At 40.7% G+C, this 25,799-nt stretch overlaps 2 protein-coding genes across 2 annotated transcripts in view; one reads left to right on the plus strand and one right to left on the minus strand.

The window, feature by feature from the left end:
• Positions 1–5,992, plus strand: part of LOC125239775 (zinc finger protein 62 homolog) — a 44,413-nt gene extending 38,421 nt beyond the window's left edge. The window contains exon 5 of the mRNA XM_048147457.1: positions 4,631–5,992. Within this exon, the coding sequence (XP_048003414.1) occupies positions 4,631–5,640 (1,010 nt within the window). The 3' untranslated portion in view covers positions 5,641–5,992. The remainder of the gene's footprint in view (positions 1–4,630) is intronic.
• A 5,138-nt stretch (positions 5,993–11,130) lies between these two features.
• Positions 11,131–25,799, minus strand: part of LOC125240081 (exportin-7-B) — a 91,135-nt gene continuing 76,466 nt past the window's right edge. The window contains exons 17-25 of the mRNA XM_048147927.1: positions 25,473–25,632; positions 24,087–24,277; positions 21,089–21,218; positions 20,140–20,221; positions 18,941–19,079; positions 17,129–17,206; positions 16,263–16,363; positions 14,985–15,199; positions 11,131–11,730 (exon numbers count right to left, since the gene is read on the minus strand). Of these exons, the coding sequence (XP_048003884.1) occupies positions 11,634–11,730; positions 14,985–15,199; positions 16,263–16,363; positions 17,129–17,206; positions 18,941–19,079; positions 20,140–20,221; positions 21,089–21,218; positions 24,087–24,277; positions 25,473–25,632 (1,193 nt within the window). The 3' untranslated portion in view covers positions 11,131–11,633. The remainder of the gene's footprint in view (positions 11,731–14,984; positions 15,200–16,262; positions 16,364–17,128; positions 17,207–18,940; positions 19,080–20,139; positions 20,222–21,088; positions 21,219–24,086; positions 24,278–25,472; positions 25,633–25,799) is intronic.

Genomic DNA, 25,799 nt, shown 5'->3' on the forward strand with positions numbered 1-25,799 from the left:
TATATATAGATATTGGCCCGAGACTTTAATATAAAGTTTATGTAGCCCACAAGATAAGATAGCACATTACTACGCACGATAATAGTAAAGGGAGCACTTAGGCGTGAAGAAATCACATTTGTTTATACACATTTCCGATTGAGACCATAAGATAGCAGACTCTCCAACGCGCATGGCGCTTAATTATAAGTATACCTACATGTCAGATGTGCCGGAAAATAAGGATAATTCTGACAAATTTCCACCATGAACGCGGTAACTACAGATTTTTTCTTACTTGGATACCTACCCAACGTCAAAATCGCTTATGCTTCGTAGCGTATCGCAGCCAGTTCTCCCTATTGCTCTTCTATAGTGGCGCGACAAAGTTTAACTGCATTTTTGATCGCCGCGTAGCGTCAACAGTTATCGCATCGGCTAGGCTGGCTGTACCTACTGTACCCAGAATTTCGCAACAGAGAAATATTCGCCTAAGTTACCTCAACTTGTTTTTTATTCCCGGTTGTTATCACGAAAGTATTTCATCGTTGAATACTTACATAACAAAAAACAGTAACCTCCAAATACGAAAATAATATACCTACCATCTACCATCACTGCCTAGTTACTACTACTGCTACAGACTTAACTAACTAGGATAACCTAACCACAAAATTAAAATTTTGAAAAAACCCCCGACCGCGATATAGTAGACCGGTTTTCATGAAACATGGCTAAGAACTGTCCCGACTAACTCAGCTTTCAGACAAAAAAAAACTAAATCTAAATCGGTTTATCCGTTCGGGAGCTACGATGCCACAGACAGACACACACACAGACAGACAGACACACAGACAGACAGACAAACAGACAGACACACAGACAGAACGTCAAACTTATAACACCCCGTCGTTTTTGCGTCGGGGGTTAAAAATAGGTACTTAAGCTTCTTATCCGCGTCACATTTCAGTCACATAGGCGCTTTTAATACTTGCCTTTTCTGTTAAGAGCGCTTTCAAAAAATCTGCTTGCTCGCATTTCGACGCCGGCGGCGCTGGCGTGCGCCTGTGTGCAGACGCACACTATAACCAGAAGCATAACGATTGTAGCCTGCGGTACAGACATAGCGTGCGATCCTCTTCGAACCAACCTTACGTGCGGCTAGAGCGAAAGGGATAGCATTCATGGTCGGTACCGCCACGCCGTCAGTGGCGTTGCGGACTAACCATTATTGATACTTGCGTAAAAACACCACCATATATATTACATATTTGCATACATGATTTCGTGCATAAATACTTGACCTTTTAGTTTAATTATTAAACTTATCACAGTTTTTTTTATTAAAACGTGTGTAGCCTTGGAAGAAATAAATTAAAAACTTTTATAATATAATAAATTGTGTATATAATATTGTCTTCTGTCACCGCGATAGTTACTCATGAAATAAATTTATGGAATCAGATTATATCGCGTATAATGAATATAATCCGTTTTCTTAGTTTTATTTTATTTTGTATATGATATGTTTTCTAGGTTCTTTTCGGTGAAGGAAAACATCGTGAGGAAACCGGACTTATTCCAATAAGGTCTAGTTTACCCTTTGGGTTGAAAGGTCAGATGGCAGTCGCTTTCGTAAAAACTAGTGCCTACGCCAAATCTTGGGATTAGTTGTCAAAGTGGACCGCAGGCTCCCATGAGCCGTGGCAAATGCCGGGATAACGCAAGGAAGATGATGATGTTTTCTAGGTACATATACGGAGTGGGGTCTGTAACAAAGGCGAAGAATTGAACTCTAGGCTATTCTCCTTAAGCCGTTTTCACACTATCCGATCCGATATCGGATGTCGGAAGCATTTCAATAGAAAAAATCCAAGATGGCGCCTGTAATGTATGGGATATCGGTCCGACATCCGATATCGGATCGGATAATGTGAAAACGCACTTATACTGATCAACATTTGTTCGGCGACTTTTAAAAATAACTTGTATTTTGATTTTTATCACCCTTGAAAGTTTTTTCTAAGAGGTAATGTATTGCGAATTCTGTTAAGTCTAAAGTCTGACAGACAACGTCAATGACAACAATAATGGTGTACATTGAAGCTAATATTTATTTTGTATGAAAAATTAAAAATTTAAAGACTTCATAATTTTTAAAAGTCACTGAATAAATGTTGATCAGTATAAGGAGAATAGCCTACAGTTCAATTCTTCGCCTTTGTTACAGGCCCCACTCTGTATATAATGGAACTAAGATCGGTTTTCTTTAATTTTAAGTAGTTTTTTTTTATATTTAAAATGTAAGAGTTTTGAATGATTCACGGTTATTTTCATTAGACTTATATTCACGGTCTATATCCCGGTCAATATAAGTTTAATATTTAAAATGTGTTTTTAGGGTTTCGTAGTCAACTAGGAACCCTTATAGTTTCGCCATGTCTGTCTGTCTGTCCCTCCGTCCGTCCGTCCGTCCGCGGATAATCTCAGTGACCGTTAGAACTAGAGAGCTGAAATTTGGTACCAATATGTATATCAGTCACGCCGACAAAGTGCAAAAATAAAAAGCGGAAAAAATGTTTTATTAGGGTACCCCCTACACGTAAAGTAGGGAGTGATTTTTTTTTTCATTTCTACCCTAACGTATGATTTATTGTTGGATAGGTATTTAAAAATGAATTACTGAAATCGTTTTTTGATAATATTAATATTTTCGCGAATAATCGCTCCTAAAGAAAAAAAAAGAGGGGGGGACCCTCTAACTTTTTAACCATATATTAAAAAAATATTTAAAAATCACAAAAGTAGAACTTTATAAACTTTCTAGGAAAACTGTTTTGAACTTGATAGGTTCTATAGTTTTTGAAAAATATGGAAAACTACGGAAGAGCCGAGCGGCTATTTACCAACGCGGCTTTAAAAACCGGCCGAGAGCGTGTCGGGCCACGCTCAGTGTAGGCACTGAGCGTGACCCGACACGCTCTCGGCCGGTTTTTAAATATTATGTTGTTTTAATTGCATGGAGCACAGGAAGGTCCACATCTATGTATTGGTTTTTTGTAAGGAAATACAACTCTACGCTACGCCTACCTGCTTTAGTTGACTGTTGACACACTGAGACAGTGGATGCGCCAGAGTATAAAAGAGTGATTACCATCTCTTGTCAAAGATCTTGTTGAGACGAATCAAACGAACCCAAACACGAAGTTGTTTCAAGACCTGGTCGTGGAATACTCTTGACTACCTTCCAGCTTCATCATCAGATCCTGGGTACCATCTCTTGTCAAAGATCTTGTTGAGACGAATCAAACGAGCCCAAACACAGAAGAGTTTCAAGACCTGGTTGTTGAATACTCTTGACTACCTTCCGGCTTTACCATCAGATCCTGGGTACCATCTCTTGTCAAAGATCTTGTTGAGACGAACCAAACGAGCCCAAACACGGAGTGGTTTCAAGACCTGGTTCATGAATTCTCTTAACTACCTTCCAGCTTCATCATCAGATCCTGGGTACCATCTCTTGTCAAAGATCTTGTTGAGACGAACCAAACGAGCCCAAACACGAAATGGTTTCAAGACCTGGTTGATGAGAACTCATGACTACCTTCCGGCTTCATCATCAGATCCTGGGTACCATCACCTCTTGTCAAAGATCTTGTTGAGGCAAATCAAACGAGCCCAAACACGAAATGGTTTCAAGACCTGGTTGATGAGAACTCATGACTACCATCTGACTTCATCATCAGATCCTGAGTACCATCTATTGTCAAAGATTTTGTTGAGACGAGTCAGTAACCTCAAATGATATTCAATAATAAATAATACTTACTAAAAATATTAGTCAAGTTAATTAGTTAGTTACCAAAGTCGTCAACCCAAGGATCAAAGTTTTCGGTCGCAGTATACATGCAACAGTACAGCCAAACACGCACACAAGTGCGGTTTTGGACACGGCGGGTGCCGCACACAATGACAAAATAACTTCGCGATCGTCGAGCCGCGTGCGGAGCGGACTAACATACGTCCTGCCTCTACAAGCTCTGCCGCGGTACTGACATCGCAAGCGCGCGTAACCGGTAATAAGGAGGCATTTTTAAAAAATCGTCAAAAATATTAAATTGCAATTAATAGAAAACTTTTGCATAAAATCTGTTTGAGTAAGCGTTGCAGATTATTTTTATATTAAAACTACTTCAAAAACACGTAAGTTTTCGAAGAAATTGGCACTTATTCTGAGGTGATTTCTGAAACAAATTGGATTCATCATATCCTCATTTACTCTATTCTAAAGCCTTATAACAAAGAAGTAGTCTCAGATGATTGTAGTACAGGATATACATAATACAAATTTACCACTTGAAGCATTCAAAACTATCCAAATTTTACAAATTAGACGGACTAAGTCAGCACTTTTCGCGGGTTTTCCTAAACATGCACCAGAAAAAAAATCATAATTAATTAAGTGAGTTAGTTTTTAAAAATCCAGTCTCACAACATGTAAGTTAAGAAGATGTCCTAATCGAATCCTGAACTTAATAAGTCTTTTAGATGACGGAAAGTGTAGCATTTTGCCGACTAAAACTATCAATTTTACATTATTACGACGTTTTCGTTGAATGCCCTCTTAAATTGTTTATCTTTATTTCCACAGATCCAAAGAAGCACGACATCCGCGTACCGACGCAGGTGGAATGGCAGAAGGCGGCCGCGCGGCGCTACGTCCACACTGTCCTCACCCATTCCTCTCTCCTCCCCTTTCGTTGGCGAGGCAACCGCTACATCTGCTTCTATTGCCATTACACCTTCACAGAAGCCTCCGGCTTACGAACACACACCAGGACGCACCAGAATCTGGCTATCATGAAGCATTTAACGCAAACTAGAGACTTCGCTCCTATAAAAGTTGATATCGGAGAAACTTTGAAATGCCTCAAGTGTAAACACGAGGAGGATACCTTAGAAGGACTGATTACGCATCTGAAAACACATAAATTGATAGGAGATATAGATCAAGAGTGTTTCTTGCCTTTCAAACTAGCTGATCATCAGATATCTTGCTTGAAATGCGCTAAATCTTATCAGTTCTTCGGAATGCTTTATTCTCATATGAATAAAGTGCATGTGGAAGGCACTAAGCGCATTTGCGAGACGTGCGGTGAAAACTTCTTTTCAGATTTTAGTTTAAGAAAGCATGTCCAATCTCATCACTCTAATGCTGACTTCAAATGTAGCCACTGCAATCAAACTTTTAAGCTAGACGCGAACCGAATTAGTCATGAATATAAAGAGCATAACATCAAATCCTTCAAATGTTATAAATGCGATGAAATGTTCGGATCTCATTACTTAAGGCGTCTTCATATGCATAGCACTCATATGAAGATGGAGTTCACATGTAAAGAGTGTTCAAAAACATTCTTAAACAAGTCATTGCTAAATCGTCATGTGAGTAGAGTTCATTTGAAGGAGAAAAACTTTACCTGTCCAGTTTGTAGTGAAAAGTTCTTTGATCTGGGAACTTTGAATGTGCACGCGAAGAAGCATTCGTCTCCGGTGCAGAAGAGTTTCCAGTGTAACGTTTGCTCGCTGAGTTTTGGTGGGAAGGGTGAGCTGAACGATCATATTGTTACTCATGCGGGGCAGTCGTTGTCACTGAAGTAAGTTACGTTAATTTTATAAGGTGCAATGAGCTATGAAAGGGCGACAATTTTCACGACAGCGTGGTCGCTAACCGGTCGGTCTCGGACGGTCTAGAACGCCAAATGACCACGTTTTTATATTACCAGATTTATATAGGTAGATTAGCTTCGTTAGGTAGGTATCACTGTAGGTATATCGAAATGGTCGAAGGCCAATCTGCATAGAATAGCTTCGTATCCGCTATAACCGTTTAAAATATAACCACAAAATTAAAATTTTGAAAAACCCCCGACCGCGACATAGTGGACCGATTTTCATGAAACATGGCTAAGAACACTCCCGACTAACTCAGCTTTCAGACAAAAAAAACTAAATCTAAATCGGTGCATCCGTTCGGGAGCTACGATGCCACAGACAGACACACACACAGACAGACAAACAGACAGACAGACAGACAGACAGACGGACAGACAGACACGTCAAACTTATAACACCCCTTCGTTTTTGCGTCGGGGGTTAAAAACGGAAATAATATTTCCTTCGAGACGGTCCGAAATCGACCCTCGCTAACTCTAAGTTGGCGTTTTATAGATATGTATTCCTAATTTCCTACTTTAATTCCAATTATGGCTGTTTTTCTCCTACTTGTATGAGGTTTCTAATAGTTTTTTTTACGAGTCATGCTTTTATTGCTTTTTTTAGTTTAGTGTTGTACCTGGTAGATTGACAAGCATTTATTTTCACCTATACCTATGTATAATTGTATAAGCATTGAGTAAAATCTCATCATTACAGTTTTTTATTTGGTACAGTCAAGTGCAAAAATACGTATCGATTTTATCCGCTCAAAAATATGTACCGAGACCTTATTCCGCCGACATAAAGTGCTATGGGACATATTTTTGATAAGTTGTACGCACCCCTATCTAGAATATACCTATTAAATATACCTCCTTACATAATTGATTATTTTACAGTGGCGGCACATAACTTTAGCGCTGACAGTTATTGCTCAGAAGTCAAACACAGGTATCTCAGGGGATTACAGGGGGCGAAGGGTACGCGTCCCCATGCGCAGCTATCCCCTCCACATTTCACTCAGCGCTAAACTTATGTGCCGCCACTTGGAACTGATGTAAGCAAAATAAAAATTGTAATTATTATTTTGTTTTTTATTTCTCTCCTTTCACCGTGACCGCGCGGGCGGGAGCTAGAAGCTAAATTTAACCCACTTCCCGGTTTCCGATTTAGCTGAAATTTTGCACACACATGTAAATCACGTGACAATGCAATATTATGGTATCATGGAGTTGATCTGATGATGGAGCAGAAAGGTGGTCATAGGAACTCTGTTATGAAACGTCGTATCCCCATCGAGTAAGGGGTTTTTAGAAACGTCTCGGAGATAGCTGTTGAAAGAAAGGTACAGTCGGCAATAAAAGCTTGTGCCAAAAATGAAATTTTTGCAAAAAAACTTATTTGTTAGGTTCAGCCTTAGAAGGCTATACAGCGCGTAAACGTAATAAGGGCGATAAATGAAACCAGGCATATAATTCAATATTGTTATAATTAATTAAGAGGTGTTTTTGAGTTACTCTTAAATTTCACCCCATAGAGAATTTTTTTTCCCAGCAGCAATGTACTGTAAAGGTGGTTGCGATGACAATCAATGACAACTGTCAACGAGAGTTTAATGCGAGTGTTTTTGCATTACGTTGCGGGCCGAATTAATTTGTATGGATAAAAAAAATATTTCAATTTTAAGTAAAAGTTATTTAATTCCATTTTTATGTCCTATACTCACCACTGTTAAGAGGTTCGCCCGTATTAGGTTTACACCCTGTATTAGGGACAGAAATAAAATCAGAATAGACTTTGTACAAATCACAATGTATTTCATCAACTATTTACACCGGCCGCTACGCTAACACCCAAGTATACAAGGCTAGGGTATACGGAACCAACACTTTACAACACTATACAGGGGTTCCCATTTGTCCCAGTAGCCGTTTGGAGCGGGGACAGAGATTCCCATTTGTCCCCACGTGGCCCGTTGGGACAGGGACTAAAGGGAATGTTCCCATCTATGGCTGGGGACAAATGGGAATAAAACCCTGTACGGCCTGTCACATGAGGAGCATTTCTCCATTGTAATGTTGCAATTTTTAACTTTTCTGTGTAACGGAATAGAAAAATTAGAAAGGATATAGAGCTTAGAACTAAGAACTTTAAATGGTTAATATAGATGGCGTTGTTTGTCATAGGTTGTTTAATATTCGATATTTGCTTTTCCGTGGAAACCGGACTAATTCCAATAAGGCCTAGTTACCCTTCGGGTTGGAAGGTCAGATCTTGGGATTAGTTGTCAAAGCGGACCCCAGGCTTCCATGAGCCGTAACAAATGCCGGGATAACGCAAAGAGGGGGATGATGAGACTGGATGAGAGACAAAAATAGACACAGAAAAGTTAAAATTTGCTTGTACAAAAATACTCAGTTTAAAAACAAAGGTTCCTCCTGTTAGTTTCGGACAAGAAAGGCAATTTATTCTATAGTATCGACTCTACAGTTTTTACTTCAAAATCGCGTCCAAAATTACTTACAGGAACAGGAAAAAGATTTTCAATTTGTAGTATACATTTTCTAACAGTGATATTTCTTCATATCAAGATGTTATTCTCATAAAAAAAGTAGATTACTTACATACATGCTAGTAAAGTAAGAAGTCTTCCTGGCAGGCAAGCATGGTCGCGCGATAAATGATAAAACATCTGGGGCCCATTTCTCACAACTGAAAGTTACAAGTTACAAGCGGAAGACACTTGTAAATTGTAACTTGTACCTTCGAGAAATGGGCCCCTGGCCGTCGCTATCGCACATCGCACTCAAGCTGAGTTTAGACCGGCAAGTTATTGCTGCAAGTATTGAGACGCAACTATAGGTAAGAGTGAGTGGCAAATATCTGCATCTCTTTCTTGCGTATACTTCTGTCTCAAAACTTGCAGCAATAACTTGCACGTCTAAACTCAGCTTTACAAGTAGTGCGACAGGGACGGCCTGATGTTTTATCATTTATCGCGCGACCATACCTTCCATGTCACATGTAATTGTCAGCTGAGGCGAAGCCGAGGTCTACAACCATGTGATCTAAGGCTTTTTTTACTGGCCAAGGAGTTTTTCTGTGCGACGGACCCGGGAAGCGATAACTTCGTTTAGCGCAGCGGCCTGAAAAGCTTTCGAGCCGGAGGTCAGAAAAATGTGTTTTTTTTTGAGAAACTTCACTGTTAGAAAATATACTTCATTAATTGGTCAATATCTCCTTAATCTGTAAACGTACTCATTTTAACGACCATGATCAACAATTCGCTAGTCATTTTAACACTCGAATGAAATACATACATCGACATAAAATAAAATTCATTACTTATCCACATGATAACGAAATAGTCGCTCTTTCGAAGCGTTTAAAATGGGCGGCTCTATAAGGCACTGGTACCATCAAAAGCGAGCGATAGCTATCGGTGATAGAAACGAACAAAAGATAGTCGCTCACGTGTAAATGAAAGAGAGAGAGCGATTTAGTGTTCATCCCTCGGCGATGAACTATAACTCGCCCGCGCTATCATCGCGTCTCTTTTTAACCGACGCAAAAACGACGGGGTGTTATAAGTTTGACGTGTCTGTCTGTGTGTGTGTGTGTCTGTCTGTGGCATCGTAGCTCCCGAACGGATGAACCGATTTCGATTTTTTTTTGTTTGAAAGCTGAGCTAGTCGGGAGTGTTCTTAGCAAAGTTTCATAAAAATCGGTCCATAAGTCGCGGTCGGAGGTTTTTTCAACATTTTGTGGTTATATTTACACGGGAGCGACAATCTTTTGTTCGTTACTCGCCGATAGCTCATAGTTTACTCCCTTTGGGTGCAACGAGTGCCTTAGGATTATTTTGATAAGTAGCGACCCGTTTTAAATGCTTCAGAGTGCACCCGCACAACTCACACATTCAGTTGACAGTCACCTTGCCAAATTGACAATCGTTTGGTCTACGAAAACTAACGGTCGATCTTGGATGGTCTGGCCCCGTAGCCGAATGGCATTTCTGCGATGCGAAACGCCACAGAAATGTAGTCTGGCTCTGTCGCGCCAATACGCAAGAGCGATAGAGATAGATAGCTACGAAAGAGGTATCGTGAGCATTGCATTCGGCTACGCTCACTGGAACGCAAAATGACTATTGTAATATTAAGTATTTATATATCGCTAATAGTCTACATAGCAAACAGCCTAAAATGCAAAATGGAAACTTTTTTATATAGGCACCTATACCACCACACCACATTTATATACGTAGGTTAGGTTCGTCAGGTATCTTCAAATGGCCGAAGGTCAATATGCATAGAATAGGCTCCATATCGCTTTAAGATAAAAAGGAAAAAATATAATAGGCATTTTGCGTTCTAGACCGTCCGAGATCGACCGATATTTTTTTACACCAATATGGGATTACAAGTTTTAAAACGAACTTTTTCATAGCGCCGTTTCCTTAAAAAATCGGCATAAAATTTAATTTATTGTACAAATAACGAGACTTGGGCACACAGTCTATGTTACTGCCTAGTTTCTGTATAAGAATTTATATACTCTGTCAACCAAGTCTGTCAGTAAATAAGAACAAAGAAAACTATATGCATCCTTTTCTCTAGCACCCTAAAGAAAAGGATACATATAGTTTTCTTTGTTCTTATTTACTGACAGACTTGTTTGACAGAGTATGATTACAATAATTATTGCATTATTTAAATATACACGGAGTAACACGAGGGAACCGAAAGATTTTAACTATGCATTACTGGAGGCAAAATAAAGATAAAATATTATATGACGTCAAGCAAATTTTGTTTTGTAATTTTTTTCAGTTGGATGTATTTTCATGTAATAAGCAAATGTTATTCGTAAAACTGGCACTTAAGACGCTGACAACACCCAATGACCTTGACGCTAGCGTACACTGTCTATTCGCATGGGAGTAAGTGAGAGCGCGATGTCACTAAAACAGGGCGGCTAGGTACGAAAAGTACGGAAAAATATTGAAATAAAATAGAAAGATGCATTATTTCTGCAAAATGTTTCGTTACTGTTTTAGATATGTATATTTTTGTTATTGTAATTTTAATTAAAGACAACTAAGTGAATGATTGAACGACATAGAACAGTTAAATGACAAACTCGAGACCAATCTTTGCATTTTTTTTTCTATCGAACCGATTTCGTTATATCGTGTATCGAGTACGGCTATGTTTATTGAAATATAATGAATAATAACATATAATTTACTTGCCTTACTTAAACTACTAGTTTGTCTTAAAAAACTGCGCAAGTAACATCAAAATTGCGCAGTTGGGTGTTGTCAGCCCCTTAAAAAAAAAATTCTAAAAGAAATACTTTTTGCAATTAGTTATTTTTTGAATTTATCAACGAGGATAGTTAGATTATGTCCGATAACGGCATTATCGCCATCAAAATAGCGTTTTGTTCTAAGAAATAATAAGTAATTGTTTTTTTTATGCTTATTACTCTGAAAGGCGAAATCCAGAAAAGTTTATGACATTTTACTCTTCTAATATGATGAGGAAAATTAATTATTCGGTTACCTCATGTTGTGCCGTGTATTTTTGCTCTTTTATAATCAACTTTGTTGTTCTACATATAAAACAATTATTGATTGTGATGGTAATGAAACTAATGAATGTTTTTAGAAGTATGATAAAATTAAAATACTTATTTGAATATGGCTCATGAAAGTTACAGATGCGGTGCGAATAGCAATTCCTTCGTATTTTTCTAGAAATGTTAGTATTTGTCATGTTAGTTCAGTCAATGTCAGTACATCTTGTACTGAGACTGACTGAAATAGCATGACACGTTCGTACGTTTCCGTAACAATACGAAGGAAAACCTTTTGTCTCTTTCTGTGTGTGTGTGTGTGTGTGCGTGTGTGCGCGTGGGTGTGTATGTGTGGCCTATGACGTCATCATGTCGTTACACGCGGCTCCGCTGACGGCGCCCTTCAGTAGCTCGTTGATGTCTCGCCGGAACATTGACAGGTTTTGTGTGAATCTGTAACGAAAGCATAAAATATGTATGGCGTTATTCTCAATTATCTGTCATATTATTTTGAACAGCTGACGGAGGGCCGCCGTTTTGCCTAGCGAATGAGGATATAGAGAGTTACTGTCGAAGTAAAATGTGTAATCACAGTTCATAGACTGCCATCTCTTAACACACGTTTGAAACTTTTGAACCTCAGTTTTGACAATTTGGCCCATATTCTTAGCTTGATATTATGTTTTAAAATGTCAAATATTAATATTAGCGCCATCTAGCCGAGCGTGCCCTAAAGGTGTAACGCCATCTAGGCCACCGTACTTTTTTCTCTGGGGCTTTGAGGTACGTTTTTTTCTTAGACTTTATCCGTCTATACGGAGTTACACATGTCTTTGGCCTAGCGAATGGGGAGACACACTGACGTTTTATCCCGCCAAGAGGCGCCTGTGTAGGCGCATAGGTATGTCACTGTCATTCACAACCTGTCACTAGGCGTGAGTGCTTTTTCACATTATCCGATCCGATATCGGATGTCGGACCGATATCCCATACATTACAGGCGCCATCTTATATATTTTTTTCATTGAAATCCTTCCGACATCCGATATCGGATCAGATAATGTGAAAATGGACGAATAACCCCACACATTACCGGTAATAGTACATTGTGCAACAAGGGGAGGAAGTTGAATATTACTAACGAGAGTAAGTTAAATCGCGACGGCTTGCCGGAGCGATTTAAAGACTCGAGTTAGTAATATTCATACTCCCCGAGTTACACACAATGTTTTTCATCACAGTCGCAATGTAAAAAATATGTAAATAGATGTAAAAAAGTTAAGTACGGTACAAGAAATTTCATTATTCCCTTGGGAGAACGATTTTTCTATAACTCACGCTCCGCCTGCGTGTAATAGCACATTTAAAGTGCGGGTGTGATGAAAAAGTTATTGCATATGTGGGAGGGAGAAAAATATCTTCATTATTTTCGCTCTCACGTCACGTATGAAATGACATGGACATTGTCCAGTAATTTTTTATGGGTATTAAACAAACACCGACAGATAAAGTAAAAAGCAGTCTTATTCTTTATCTGTACCAAAGTCGTCTTAAGGTGGCGCCATCTATTATGACCTTTCAGTGTGCCTCTTCATTGACTCGAGGGATATTGAGCGCGCACGAGCATATACGTTGTCCGTGCCAGGCAACACTTTGCGAGGCTGCTCGGTCAGTGAAAATCCAGCTAAAGGTAGTATTTTTGATGCTGAAAGTACTGGACATATATGGGAGTACTGTTGACTTACCCAGACAACCAAACATTGTAAATAAATAAATATTGGGGACACCTTACACAGATCAACTTAGCCCCAAACTAAGCAAAGCTTGTACTATGGGCGCTAAGCGACGATATATGGACGATATACATACTTAAATAGATAAATACATACTTATATACATAAAAAACATCCATGACTCAGGAACAAATATCTGTGCTCATCACACAAATAAATGCCCTTACCGGGATTCGAACCCAGGACCGCGGCTTAGCAGACAGGGTCACTACCGACTGAGCCAGACCGGTCGTCAAATTGTAAATAATAGTTAGTAGTTATAGTTTAAAAAAAGCATGAAATATTTTTGTCTTTTTTGTGTGTATTATGTTGTTTTCCATAATTTTGTTCATGTTACCTGTCGTGATTGTTTTTCACCGGATGGTTAAGCCGGAAGATCAGCGCTGGAAGTCGCCAGCAATATGCTGAGGTTAAACCATTTCGTGGCACCTTCTCGTGTTTATGTGTTCCTATTTGTAATATTTTTCACTTTTGTGTGTTTACGAATAAAATGTATTCTATTCTAGTCTATTCTATATTGACTTTATTTTTTTGGCTCGTCACTATACTCACTTGTCCCTATTCTTAGTAAGCAGATTAGGTTCGATGCCCTGCATAAGGCCGCTGAACCACTGCGCTAGCTGCGGCTGCTTGTCCCTTCATCATCATCATCATCATCATCACCACCATCATCATCATCATACTCACTTGTCCCTATTCTTAGTAAGCAGATTAGGTTCCATGCCCTGCATAAGGCCGCTGAACCACTGCGCTAGCTGCGGCTGCTTGTCTCTTCATCATCATCATCATCATCATCACCACCATCATCATCATCATACTCACTTGTCCCTATTCTTAGTAAGCAGATTAGGTTCGATGCCCTGCATAAGGCCGCTGAACCACTGCGCTAGCTGCGGCTGCTTGTCTCTTCATCATCATCATCATCATCATCACCACCATCATCATCATCATACTCACTTGTCCCTATTCTTAGTAAGCAGATTAGGTTCAATGCCCTGCATAAGGCCGCTGAACCACTGCGCTAGCTGCGGCTGCTTGTCTCTTCATCATCATCATCATCACCACCATCATCATCATCATACTCACTTGTCCCTATTCTTAGTAAGCAGATTAGGTTCGATGCCCTGCATAAGGCCGCTGAACCACTGCGCTAGCTGCGGCTGCTTGTCTCTTCATCATCATCATCATCATCATCATCACCACCATCATCATCATCATACTCACTTGTCCCTATTCTTAGTAAGCAGATTAGGTTCAATGCCCTGCATAAGGCCGCTGAACCACTGCGCTAGCTGCGGCTGCTTGTCTCTTCATCATCATCATCATCATCATCACCACCATCATCATCATCATACTCACTTGTCCCTATTCTTAGTAAGCAGATTAGGTTCGATGCCCTGCATAAGGCCGCTGAACCACTGCGCTAGCTGCGGCTGCTTGTCTCTTCATCATCATCATCATCATCATCACCACCATCATCATCATCATACTCACTTGTCCCTATTCTGAGTAAGCAGATTAGGTTCGATGCCCTGCATAAGGCCGCTGAACCACTGCGCTAGTTGCGGCTGCTTGTCTCTTCATCATCATCATCATCATCATCACCACCATCATCATCATCATACTCACTTGTCCCTATTCTTAGTAAGCAGATTAGGTTCGATGCCCTGCATAAGGCCGCTGAACCACTGCGCTAGCTGCGGCTGCTTGTCCCTTCATCATCATCATCATCATCATCATCATCATCATCATCACCACCATCATCATCATCATACTCACTTGTCCCTATTCTTAGTAAGCAGATTAGGTTCGATGCCCTGCATAAGGCCGCTGAACCACTGCGCTAGCTGCGGCTGCTTGTCTCTTCATCATCATCATCATCATCATCACCACCATCATCATCATCATACTCACTTGTCCCTATTCTTAGTAAGCAGATTAGGTTCGATGCCCTGCATAAGGCCGCTGAACCACTGCGCTAGCTGCGGCTGCTTGTCTCTCGGCTGTAGCGCGATCATCTCGGCTCGGATGCGGCTGAACTGCTCCTCGTTGAGGAGGATGAGCCCGAGGAGCGGCCGCGACATGGACCACTGGTTGCAGCAGTCTTCGAACATTATTACGTTTAGGACCTGTCGGAGAAATATGACATTTAACAAAAGGAAAAATGCAAATTTAGACGACCGGTCTGGCTCCGTCGGCAGTGACGCTGCCTGCTAAGCCGCGGTCGGGTTCAAATCCCGGTAAGGGCATTGATTTGTGTGATGAGCACAGATATTTCTGAGTCATGGATGTTTTCTATGTATATAAGTAGGTATTTATTTATTATAAGTATGTATATTGTCGCTTAGCACCCATAACACAAGCTTTGCTTAGTTGTAGTGTGCTTATAAAAAAACTATGAAGAACGGTTCAAAACCCCGACTCGCACCAATGAGTTTTTCGGAATTTATGTGCGAAATGTCATTTGATATTTGCAAGTCGCTTTTCAGTGAAGGAAAACATCGTGAGGAAACCGGACTAATTCCAATAAGGACTTATGATGAGGAAAACATCGTGAGGAAACCGGACTAATTCCAATAAGGCCTTAGTCCGGTTTCCTCACGATGTTTTCCTTCACTGAAAAGCGACTTGCAAATATCAAATGACATTTCGCACATAAATTCCGAAAAACTCATTGGTGCGAGTCGGGGTTTGAACCGTTCTTCATAGTTTTTTTATAAGGACACTACAACTAAGCGAAATGTCATTTGATATTTGCAAGTCGCTTTTCAGTGAAGGAAAACATCGTGAGGAAACCGGACTAATTCCAATAAGGCCTAGTTACCCTTTGGGTTGGAAGGTCAGATGGCAGTCGCTTTCGTAAAACTAGTGCCTAAGCCAAATCTTGGGATTAGATGTCACAGCGGACCCCAGGCTCCCATGAGCCGTGGCAAATGCCGGGATAACGCAAGGAGGATGAGTCCCCGTTTTATGACGGAAACATTTATATCTAAAATCAAATCCATCCTAATATTATAATTGGGAAAGTGTGTGTGTCTGTTTGTTTGTCCGTCTTTCACGGCAAAACGGAGCGACGAATTGACTTGATTTTTTAAGTGGAGATAGTTGAAGGGATGGAGAGTGACATAGGCTACTTTTTGTCTCTCTCTAACGCGAGCGAAACCGCGGGCAAAAGCTAGTGTTGAATGTTACCGTGGCGAGAAGCTGCTGCATGATTTCGGGCCGCTGCTGCAGGACTTGTATGAACATGTTGCTAGCCTCCGGCTGCCGCCCGTGGGGGATTTTGTTGCTTGCTGGAATTCATACCAAATTATATTTCAGTACATTGGCACAGTATAAACAATAGGGTGGGTCACTCCAAGCACGGATCCAACTTAGTAACAACAACCAAATTAGTTCCAACTCCTAACATATTAACTTTTTTAATTGCATTTACAGTAAGCCCCTTAATACACCCAAAATGAAAAAAAAAAATTCTACCTAAAATAGTCATGAAATTTGAAGCACGAAGATGTCTTCAACTTCGTTTGTTTGTCAATACATATTTACATTTCGTTCAGGCATGTGGTACAGAATAATAAAGAGTACTATCGTACAGTATAGCCACTCCCGCTCCCCGCTGAAAGTGCTACCCGCCCGCTCTCGGTTACTTCACAGTTACCGCCTGTCAAAAACGCGAACAGTCGACCTGTCACATCTCACTCATACAAGCATGGCACGCGTTCACCTACACGAGCTTCGAATGTGTGTCGGAACGCGCCTCTTTCATATATTTGATCGCCAGTGTCTGAGATGTGCCTGTGGTATGAATGAATAAAGAAGTATGAAGGTATACTAAGACGACCGGTCTGGCCTAGCGCGTAGTGTCCCTAGTTCGAATCCCGGTAAGGGCATTTATTTGTGTGATGAGCACAGATATTTGTTCCTGAGGCATGGATGTTTTCTATTGTATTAATCTATCTAAGTATGTATATCGTCGCCTAGCATCCATAGTACAAGCTTTGCTTAGTTTGGGGCTAGGTTGATCTGTGTATTTATTTATAAAAAAATATACTCACATTTCTGTACTAATTGCTTAAATAGATATGTGACTATGTGGTCAAGCGTCGCGCAGCATCCTGTACACACGCTCGTGTCTGCAACACAATTATAAGAAATTATTATCAAAGAGGATCAAGTATTATAGAGAGTTACTGTCAAAGTAAAATATGTAATCACAATGCATAGACTGCCATCTCTCGACACAGGCTTGACCTCCGTTTTGACAATTTGGTCCATATTGTTAGCCTGATATGTGTTAAAATGTCAAATATTAATATTAGCGCTATCTAGCCGAGCGTCCTCCAAAGGTAACGCCGTATATAACAAAAAAAAGTTTTTTTGCAAAAAAAAATATTTTTGGCAAAAGCTTTCATCACCCACTGTACCTTTCTTTCAACAGTCATCTACTGCTCTCCGAGACGTTTCTAAAAACCCTTCACTCGACGGGGATACGACGTTTCATAACAGAGTTCCTATGACCACCTTTCTGCTCCATCATCAGATCAGCTCCATGATACCATAATATTGCATTGTCACGTGATTTACATATGTATACAAAAATTCAGCTAAATCGGAAACTGGGAAGTGGGTCAAATTTGGCTTCTGGGTCAAATAGATTTTAATGAATGGGTAATTGGTTATATCTCTCCTGTGGACATTACAAAAGTTAAGAAAATCTTGTGCTAATTTTTAGACTACATTCTAATGACGGGAAACATTTTTTTAGTTCGTGACACTCAAATAGGAAAAACGGGATACGAATGTACCAGAGTCGTTAACTTTTATAAAAGTATTAATATTATAATATTGTCCACAGAAGTGACGTTTTTACTAAATCTTTTTGACCCTACTACGTTTTGAACCAAACTAACATACTAACAAGGCAAGTTGAATAAAAGTGAAGGTGGTGCTAACCACGTGCATCGAATAGGCTGTGTTTGTCTGATATGACGTTTTTTCGATGTTATTCATGTAATATTCTGATATTAATTACCTAGCGCCGTGAGCCCCTCAGATATAGATGACAGGACATATAGGTTGGTTTCAGGCTGTAGGGACGCTAAAAATGCCATACGATCCTAGGCTAGTCTCTCTAGTAGGACATAGTACGTTTGTAACATCATTGGAACAGATAGACACGCTAACAGTTATAGATACTCACCCCCTAAGTCCCTCTGATATAGATGACATCACATAGAGGGTGGCCTCAGGCTGTCGCGACGCTAAAATGCCATATGACCCTGCGCTAGTCTCTCTAGTAGCACGTAGTACGTTTGTAACATCATTGGAACAGATAGACACGCTAACAGTTATAGATACTCACCCCCTAAGTCCCTCTGATATAGATGACAGCACATACAGAGTAGCCTCAGGTTGTAGGGACGCTAAAAATGCCATATGATCCTGCGCTAGTCTCTCTAGTAGCACGTAGTACGTTTGTAACATCATTGGAACAGATAGACACGCTCTTTCTAGAAGCACGTAGTACGTTTGTAACATCATTGGAACAGATAGACACGCTCTTTCTAGTAGCACGTAGTACGTTTGTAACATCATTGGAATAGATAGACACGCTCTTTCTAGAAGCACGTAGTACGTTTGTAACATCATTGGAACAGATAGACACGCTCTTTCTAGTAGCACGTAGTACGTTTGTAACATCATTGGAACAGATAGACACGCTCTTTCTAGTAGCACGTAGTACGTTTGTAACATCATTGGAATAGATAGACACGCTCTTTCTAGAAGCACGTAGTACGTTTGTAACATCATTGGAATTACTATTCAATATACTCTATGGACACGCTAACAGAGTTACAGATACTCACCTAACGCTGTAAGTCCCTCAGATATAGACGACAGCACATACAGAGTAGCCTCAGGTTGTAGGGACGCTAAAAATGCCATATGATCTTGCGCTAGTCTTTCCAGGAGTACATAGTACGTTTGTGACAGCTTTGGATAATCCTGAAACGAAATAAAATTCTTTATAAATAATCTTTTCAGTACAGATGGTGTTTTTTTTTTCATTATATGTCAGGTTGAAACTTCGGAGGGCCATCTGTACTGAAATATTATTTTACGCACTAGTGCGAGAAGTGGTGCATTATATGCTAGGTCGAAACTTTGGAGGCTCATCTGTACTGAAAAACGTCGTACGATACACGTGCGAAAAGGAAATTCGAAACTCGTGTCTTCCTTCTTTACGCACTTGTATCGTAATGTACTATTTCAGTACAGATGGTGTTTTTTTTACGCACTAGTTCGAGAAGTTGTTCATCATATGTCAGGTCAAAACTTCGGAGGTCCATCTGTACTGAAAAACGTCGTTCGATACACGTGCGAAAAGGAAATCGTTTCGAACTTCCTCTTTTTCGCACTTGTATCGAAATGTACTATTTCAGTACGTATTGTGTTTTTTTACGCACTAGCTAGCATAGAGGAATAAGTAAGGGAAGAGTTGTAACTCCATACATCAGTAAATGCGGGTTATTTGTATAGGCATAGTTAAGTGACATCTAGCGACAATCACGCGTAAGCTAGCGTAAATTATCAGTACTGCTACTTAGTAGTATAATATTAAACCCCGAGCATATATCTTTTAAGAAGAAACGTTGTCATTGATTAAAAAAGAAAATTTTGAGCGTTACGAAAGTTATACCGTGTATAATAAACACCACACAATTATAAAAACATTACAATTCGATTATTTTTATTGAATAAATAGGTTAGTTTTGTAGAAAACAGCTTTATCTTTATTTGTGAGTGTGCACGGGAAAACGTCCCACTTTGTCGATTGCTGTAAAGCAGCTTTATCAGTTTATTCATATATACAAGTAAATCTCACCTTAATGGTAACCGACAAAGTGGGGCGTTTTACTATACACACTCACATTTGAAGACTAGAGAGGCGAGCGTGTGGTGAAAAACATAATGTGAGTGCAAATCGACTTGACATTTCGTAAGTAAATATGAAATATTAAATTAATTTTAGAAAGAATAGTTATATAATTTTAGAAATACTCACTAAGAGATCGCTTTGAGGTATACTTAATAGTAATTTGACAAACATGTTGAGCGCGTTGTCCAAGGATTCATCACCGTATAACCTACAAACAAAAAAAAAACATAAATAAAATTTTGTCACCCTTATTTCTTATTAATCTTATTATTCTAAAAGAATAGTCTACCGCTGTTTTATTATTATGATTGCGGAGAAAGAAAAACAAGCCACAAGTATGTAAGTTAGGCCAAAGAGGATCGAGTATTAAAGAGAGTTACTGTCAAAGTAAAATGTGTAATAATCACAGTGCATAGACTGCCATCTCTCGACACATGCTTAAAACTTTTGAACCTCAGTTTTGACAATTTGGCCCATATTCTGAGCTTGATATGTTTTATAATGTCAAATATTAATATTAGCGCCATCTAGCCGAGCGTACCCCAAAGGTGTATCGCCATCTAGCTCACCGTACCTTTTTCTGTATGGTTATGGGGTACGTTTTTTTCTTAGACTTTATCTGTCTATACGAAGTTATATAGGTCTTTGGTTAGGCTAATTTCATGACGTCGGTTGTGTCTCTCTATACTGTGTTTTCTACTAGATGGCGCTAGCAATCTATAAGCTAGTATCTCTATATATCCTAGCCCCTAGGCTGGGAGCTCATTCCACCGCCGGAGATATTACACGGGAGGAATATGAGATCTACATCCATACTAATATTATAAATGGGAAAGTATGTGTGTTTGTCCGTCTTTCACGGCAAACCGAAGCGACGAATTGACGTGATTTTTTAAGTAGAGATAGTTGAAGGGATGGAGAGTGACGTAGGCTTTTACTTTTTGTCTATTTCTTACGCGAGCGAAGGCGTGGGCAAAAGCTAGTTTAAATATAAAGGCGAGATCACACAGGGCACACGCTTTCGTCTAAGAGTGTTTTCTAAGATTTTGCTCATGATGTCAATTTATTTTTTTACCTGAAGACGCCAAAGTTGGCATAGTTCCCGCACAGCGCAGCCTTCAGTATGCAGAAACAGAGCGAGATGCCTTTCAGCTTCATCGCGTACATTTGCTTCTTGCTCACGTCTATCGTCAATATTCTGCTGCCTGCAATAAAATAGTAGAAATATTCATTTATGCAAACATGAATCATCATTCTCTTGCCCTTATCCCAGTCACTTGGGGTCGGCGTAGCATGTCTTTCTCTTCCATACATCTCTGTCATTCGTCATCTCATCATTAACTTGTTTTAGTTCCATATCATGTCTCACACAGTCCATTCACCTCTTCTTCGGTTTTCCCCTCCCGTTACTTCCACCACCTTCCACATAAATTCGTAATATCTTTCTCGTCACATGCCTTTCATCCCTCCGCATTACATGTCCATACCATGCTAGTCGATTCGCTCTTACTTTTTCAACTATCGGTGCTACTTTCAGACTTCCTCTGATATACTCATTCTTTATCTTATCCATTCTTGTGACGCCACACATCCATCTTAACATTCTCATCTCTGCTACATGCAATCTCTTTTCATCCATTTATGCAAACATTAATAGTAACACAAATTAAGTTTTTTTTTTAATGAAACTCTGTCACTTTCAAATATAGACCGAAGGTTTGCCAAAGTTGTTAAAAACACCCAGAAGATGTCGCTAATAGTCACCAGTTAATATGGGATGCCAGCCTTCAGAAATTGTTACATGCTTGGAATTGTCTCGTAAACAGAGGACCCTGGTTCGATTCGGTCAGCTCAGCTGCGGTCAGCTCAAGACTACTTTTTTGTGATATTTATTTTGGGTTTTAGCTCATATATGATTTTTTAATTCCCACCTATGGATCACCAAAGAGCAGTTCGATAGTGTTATAAATAAATAAATAAATATAAATAAATAAATATTGGGGGACACCTTACACAGGTCAACTTAACAAAGCTTGTACTATGGGTGCTAAGCGACGATATACATACTTAAATAGATAAATACATACTTATATACATAGAAAACATCCATGACTCAGGAACAAATATCTGTGCTCACCACACAAATAAATGCCCTTACCGGGATTCGAACCTGGGAACGCGGTTCAGCAGGCAGGGTCACTACCGACTGAGCCAGACCGGTCGTTGATTTTTTTATGACTTCTAAGCTCACAACAATCCTACTTTGTAGCCTGCCATAAGAGCATTTTTCGTACTGACACAGGGGAATCTCTTTCTTATGGAAAGTTAGGTACTTAGTGGGCTCTTTGACTAGACTTTGATACATTTGTACTAATTTTCGGGTTCTCATAGGGTGATCCATGAACAATCACCATAGGCGCATATGATGTTGGACAGCTCTCTAGGATACCCCTAGGAACATTTGCTCCGACTCTCAGCTTGAAGAGCGGAGCTCGGCCATTAACTTGAGTGTCAGAGACTCACCATGGGCATATATGATGTCGGACAGTTCTCTAAACAGCAGGATCTCTTTAGAATCCAACCAAACTAGAACCCGTTAATGTTTAAGTCATACAGAGCCACCATCCGATGAAAAAATTGACTCTCCCATTGAAAATTTCCAAGTAAGACGAGCAAAATGCTTGAAATGGCCATTTTTTCGCGATTTCGGGGTTGATTTAACAGTTAAAGTAGCTCAGATGAACATTAACTGGTTCGAGTATTTGTTTTTCGTTCAGTTACATCCATACTAATATTATAAATGGGAAAGTGTGTGTCTCTTTGTTTGTCCGCCTTTCACGGCAAAACGGAACTATGAATTGTCGTAATTTTATAAGTGGAGATAGTTGAAGGGATGGAGAGTGACATAGACTAGTTTTTGTCTCTTTATAACGCGAGCGAAGCCGCGAGCAAAAGCTAGTATTTATATTTTCATTACTAAAGTAAACGAATGACAAAAATGATAGTCACAGGCAAAAGGGCAGTATTTTCTTTGTCTCTTTCTAACGCGAGTGAAGCCGCGGGCAAAAGCTAGTACTGTATAGTCTAAAAGTGACTCACCATAGGCGCATATGATGTTGGACAGCTCCCTAAAGAGCAGGATGCCGTTAGGGGAAGACACGTCGAAGTGCAGGCGCTGGTTTCTGTTCTGGGCCAGCTCGGCCGTTTGCTTGAGGACTACAGTAGTTAGTACTCCTTCAGAGCTACATATAGACTCATCATAGGCGCATATGAAGTCGGACAGCTCCCTAGGATACCCCTAGGAACCTCTGCTCCCACTCTTAGCTTGAAGAGCGGAGCTCAGCCATTAACTAGTGTCAGAGAGACTCACCATAGGCACATATGATGTTGGACAGCTCCCTAAACAGCAGGATACCGTTAGGGGAAGACACGTCGAAGTTCAGGCGCTGGTTTCTGTTCTGGGCCAGCTCGGCCGTTTGCTTGAGGACTACAGTAGTTAGTACTCCTTCAGAGCTACATATAGACTCATCATAGGCGCATATGAAGTCGGACAGCTCCCTAGGATACGCCTAGGAACCTTTGCTCCGACTCTCAGCTTGAAGAGCGGAGCTCAGCCATTAACAAGTGTCAGAGAGACTCACCATAGGCACATATGATGTTGGACAGCTCTCTAGGATACCACTAGGAACCTCTGCTCCGACTCTTAGCTTGAAGAGCGGAGCTCAGCCATTAACTGGTGTCAGAGAGACTCACCATAGGCATATATGATGTTGGACAGTTCCCTAGGATACCACTAGGAACCTCTGCTCCGACTCTTAGCTTGAAGAGCGGAGCTCGGTCATTAGCTTGAGTGTCAGAGAGGTATAGACTCACGACTCACCATAGGCGCATATGATGTTGGACAGCTCCCTAAAGAGCAGGATGCCGTTAGGCGAAGACACGTCGAAGTGGAGACGTTGGCTCCGGTTCTGTTATATGTTACCCAGCTCCCTAGGATACCCTTAGGAACCTTTGCTCCGACTCTTAGCTTTAAGAGCGGAGCTCAGCCATTAACTAGTGTCAGAGAGACTCACCATAGGCACATATGATGTTGGACAGCTCCCTAAAGAGCAGGATGCCGTTAGGGGAAGACACGTCGAAGTGCAGGCGCTGGTTTCTGTTCTGGGCGAGCTCCGCCGTCAGCTTGAGCACGGGGGTGGTGAGCGCGGGCTCGGAGAACCACGTCTCGATGCCGCGGAGGAGGACCTTCATGTACACTGGGTAGCTGGAAAATAAAATGGTAATAAATTAATATTAGGACAATACGAATACCCCTGTCAACTTGTCATCCGGTGACGGCGCCATCTATGTTAACTTGAAAATACTAATTCGAACCCTAGATGGCTTATCCCATGAATTTCATGTTCCCGATAAGCCAGTAAACCAAAAGGGATCGAGTATTATAGAGATTTACTGTCAAAGTAAAATGTGTAATCACAGTGCATAAACTGCCATGGGGGACGCTTTGCTAGATGGCGCTAATATTAATATTTGACATTTTAACACATATCAAGCTAAGAATATGGGCCAAATTGTCAAAACTGAGGTTCAAAAGTTTTATGCCTGTGTCGAGTGATGGCAGTATATGCACTGTAATTACACATTTTACTTCCACAGTAACTCTCTTGATCTATAGATGTCTTATAATACATTTATTTATTTATTTTATACTCACATCCAGTCGAAGAGCATCATGTATGTGGTTTTAGTGTTGAACGCGAAGGCGAGGCCCCCGAGGGCCCTGGCGAGCCCGATGAGCGTCGTCTGATGAGGACACTTGTACTCTGACTAGCGTTGTAGCGTTACAGTTAGTGTAATACTCACATCCAGTCGAAGAGCATCATGTAAGTGGTTTTAGTGTTGAATGCGAAGGCGAGGCCCCTGAGGGCCCTGGCAAGCCCGATGAGCGTCGTCTGATGAGGACACTTGTACTCTGACTAGCGTTGTAGCGTTACAGTTAGTGTAATACTCACATCCAGTCGAAGAGCATCATGTAAGTGGTTTTAGTGTTGAACGCGAAGGCGAGGCCCCGGAGGTCCCTGGCGAGCCCGATGAGCGTCGTCTGATGAGGACACTTGTACTCTGACTAGCTTTGTAGCGTTACAGTTAGTGTAATACTCACATCCAGTCGAAGAGCATCATGTAAGTGGTTTTAGTGTTGAACGCGAAGGCGAGGCCCCCGAGGGCCCTGGCGAGCCCGATGAGCGTCGTCTGATGAGGACACTTGTACTCTGACTAGCGTTGTAGCGTTACAGTTAGTGTAATACTCACATCCAGTCGAAGAGCATCATGTAAGTGGTTTTAGTGTTGAACGCGAAGGCGAGGCCCCCGAGGGCCCTGGCGAGCCCGATGAGCGTCGTCTGATGAGGACACTTGTACTCTGACTAGCGTTGTAGCGTTACAGTTAGTGTAATACTCACATCCAGTCGAAGAGCATCATGTATGTGGTTTTAGTGTTGAACGCGAAGGCGAGGCCCCGGAGGTCCCTGGCGAGCCCGATGAGCGTCTTCTTGGCGTCTTCCGATGAGAACAGCGGGCTCTCCGGCGGGCCCAGCAGGCTGACCAGGCTCTCGAAGGCAGCTGGAAATAGAATCAGTTTAGTGTCCGCCTATAGGCTACTTTCCTACTAGTCAAATCTTTCTTTTTAAAGTCGCCGTCAATGGAACTTCCAAACAATGTAAACAAACGGCATCACATGGTTTTATCACTGTTTCTCCTTGAATTCTTACACTACCTCATTAAACACC

The sequence above is a fragment of the Leguminivora glycinivorella genome, chromosome 26 (assembly GCF_023078275.1).
Source record: "Leguminivora glycinivorella isolate SPB_JAAS2020 chromosome 26, LegGlyc_1.1, whole genome shotgun sequence".
Taxonomy (NCBI): Eukaryota; Metazoa; Arthropoda; class Insecta; order Lepidoptera; family Tortricidae; genus Leguminivora; species Leguminivora glycinivorella.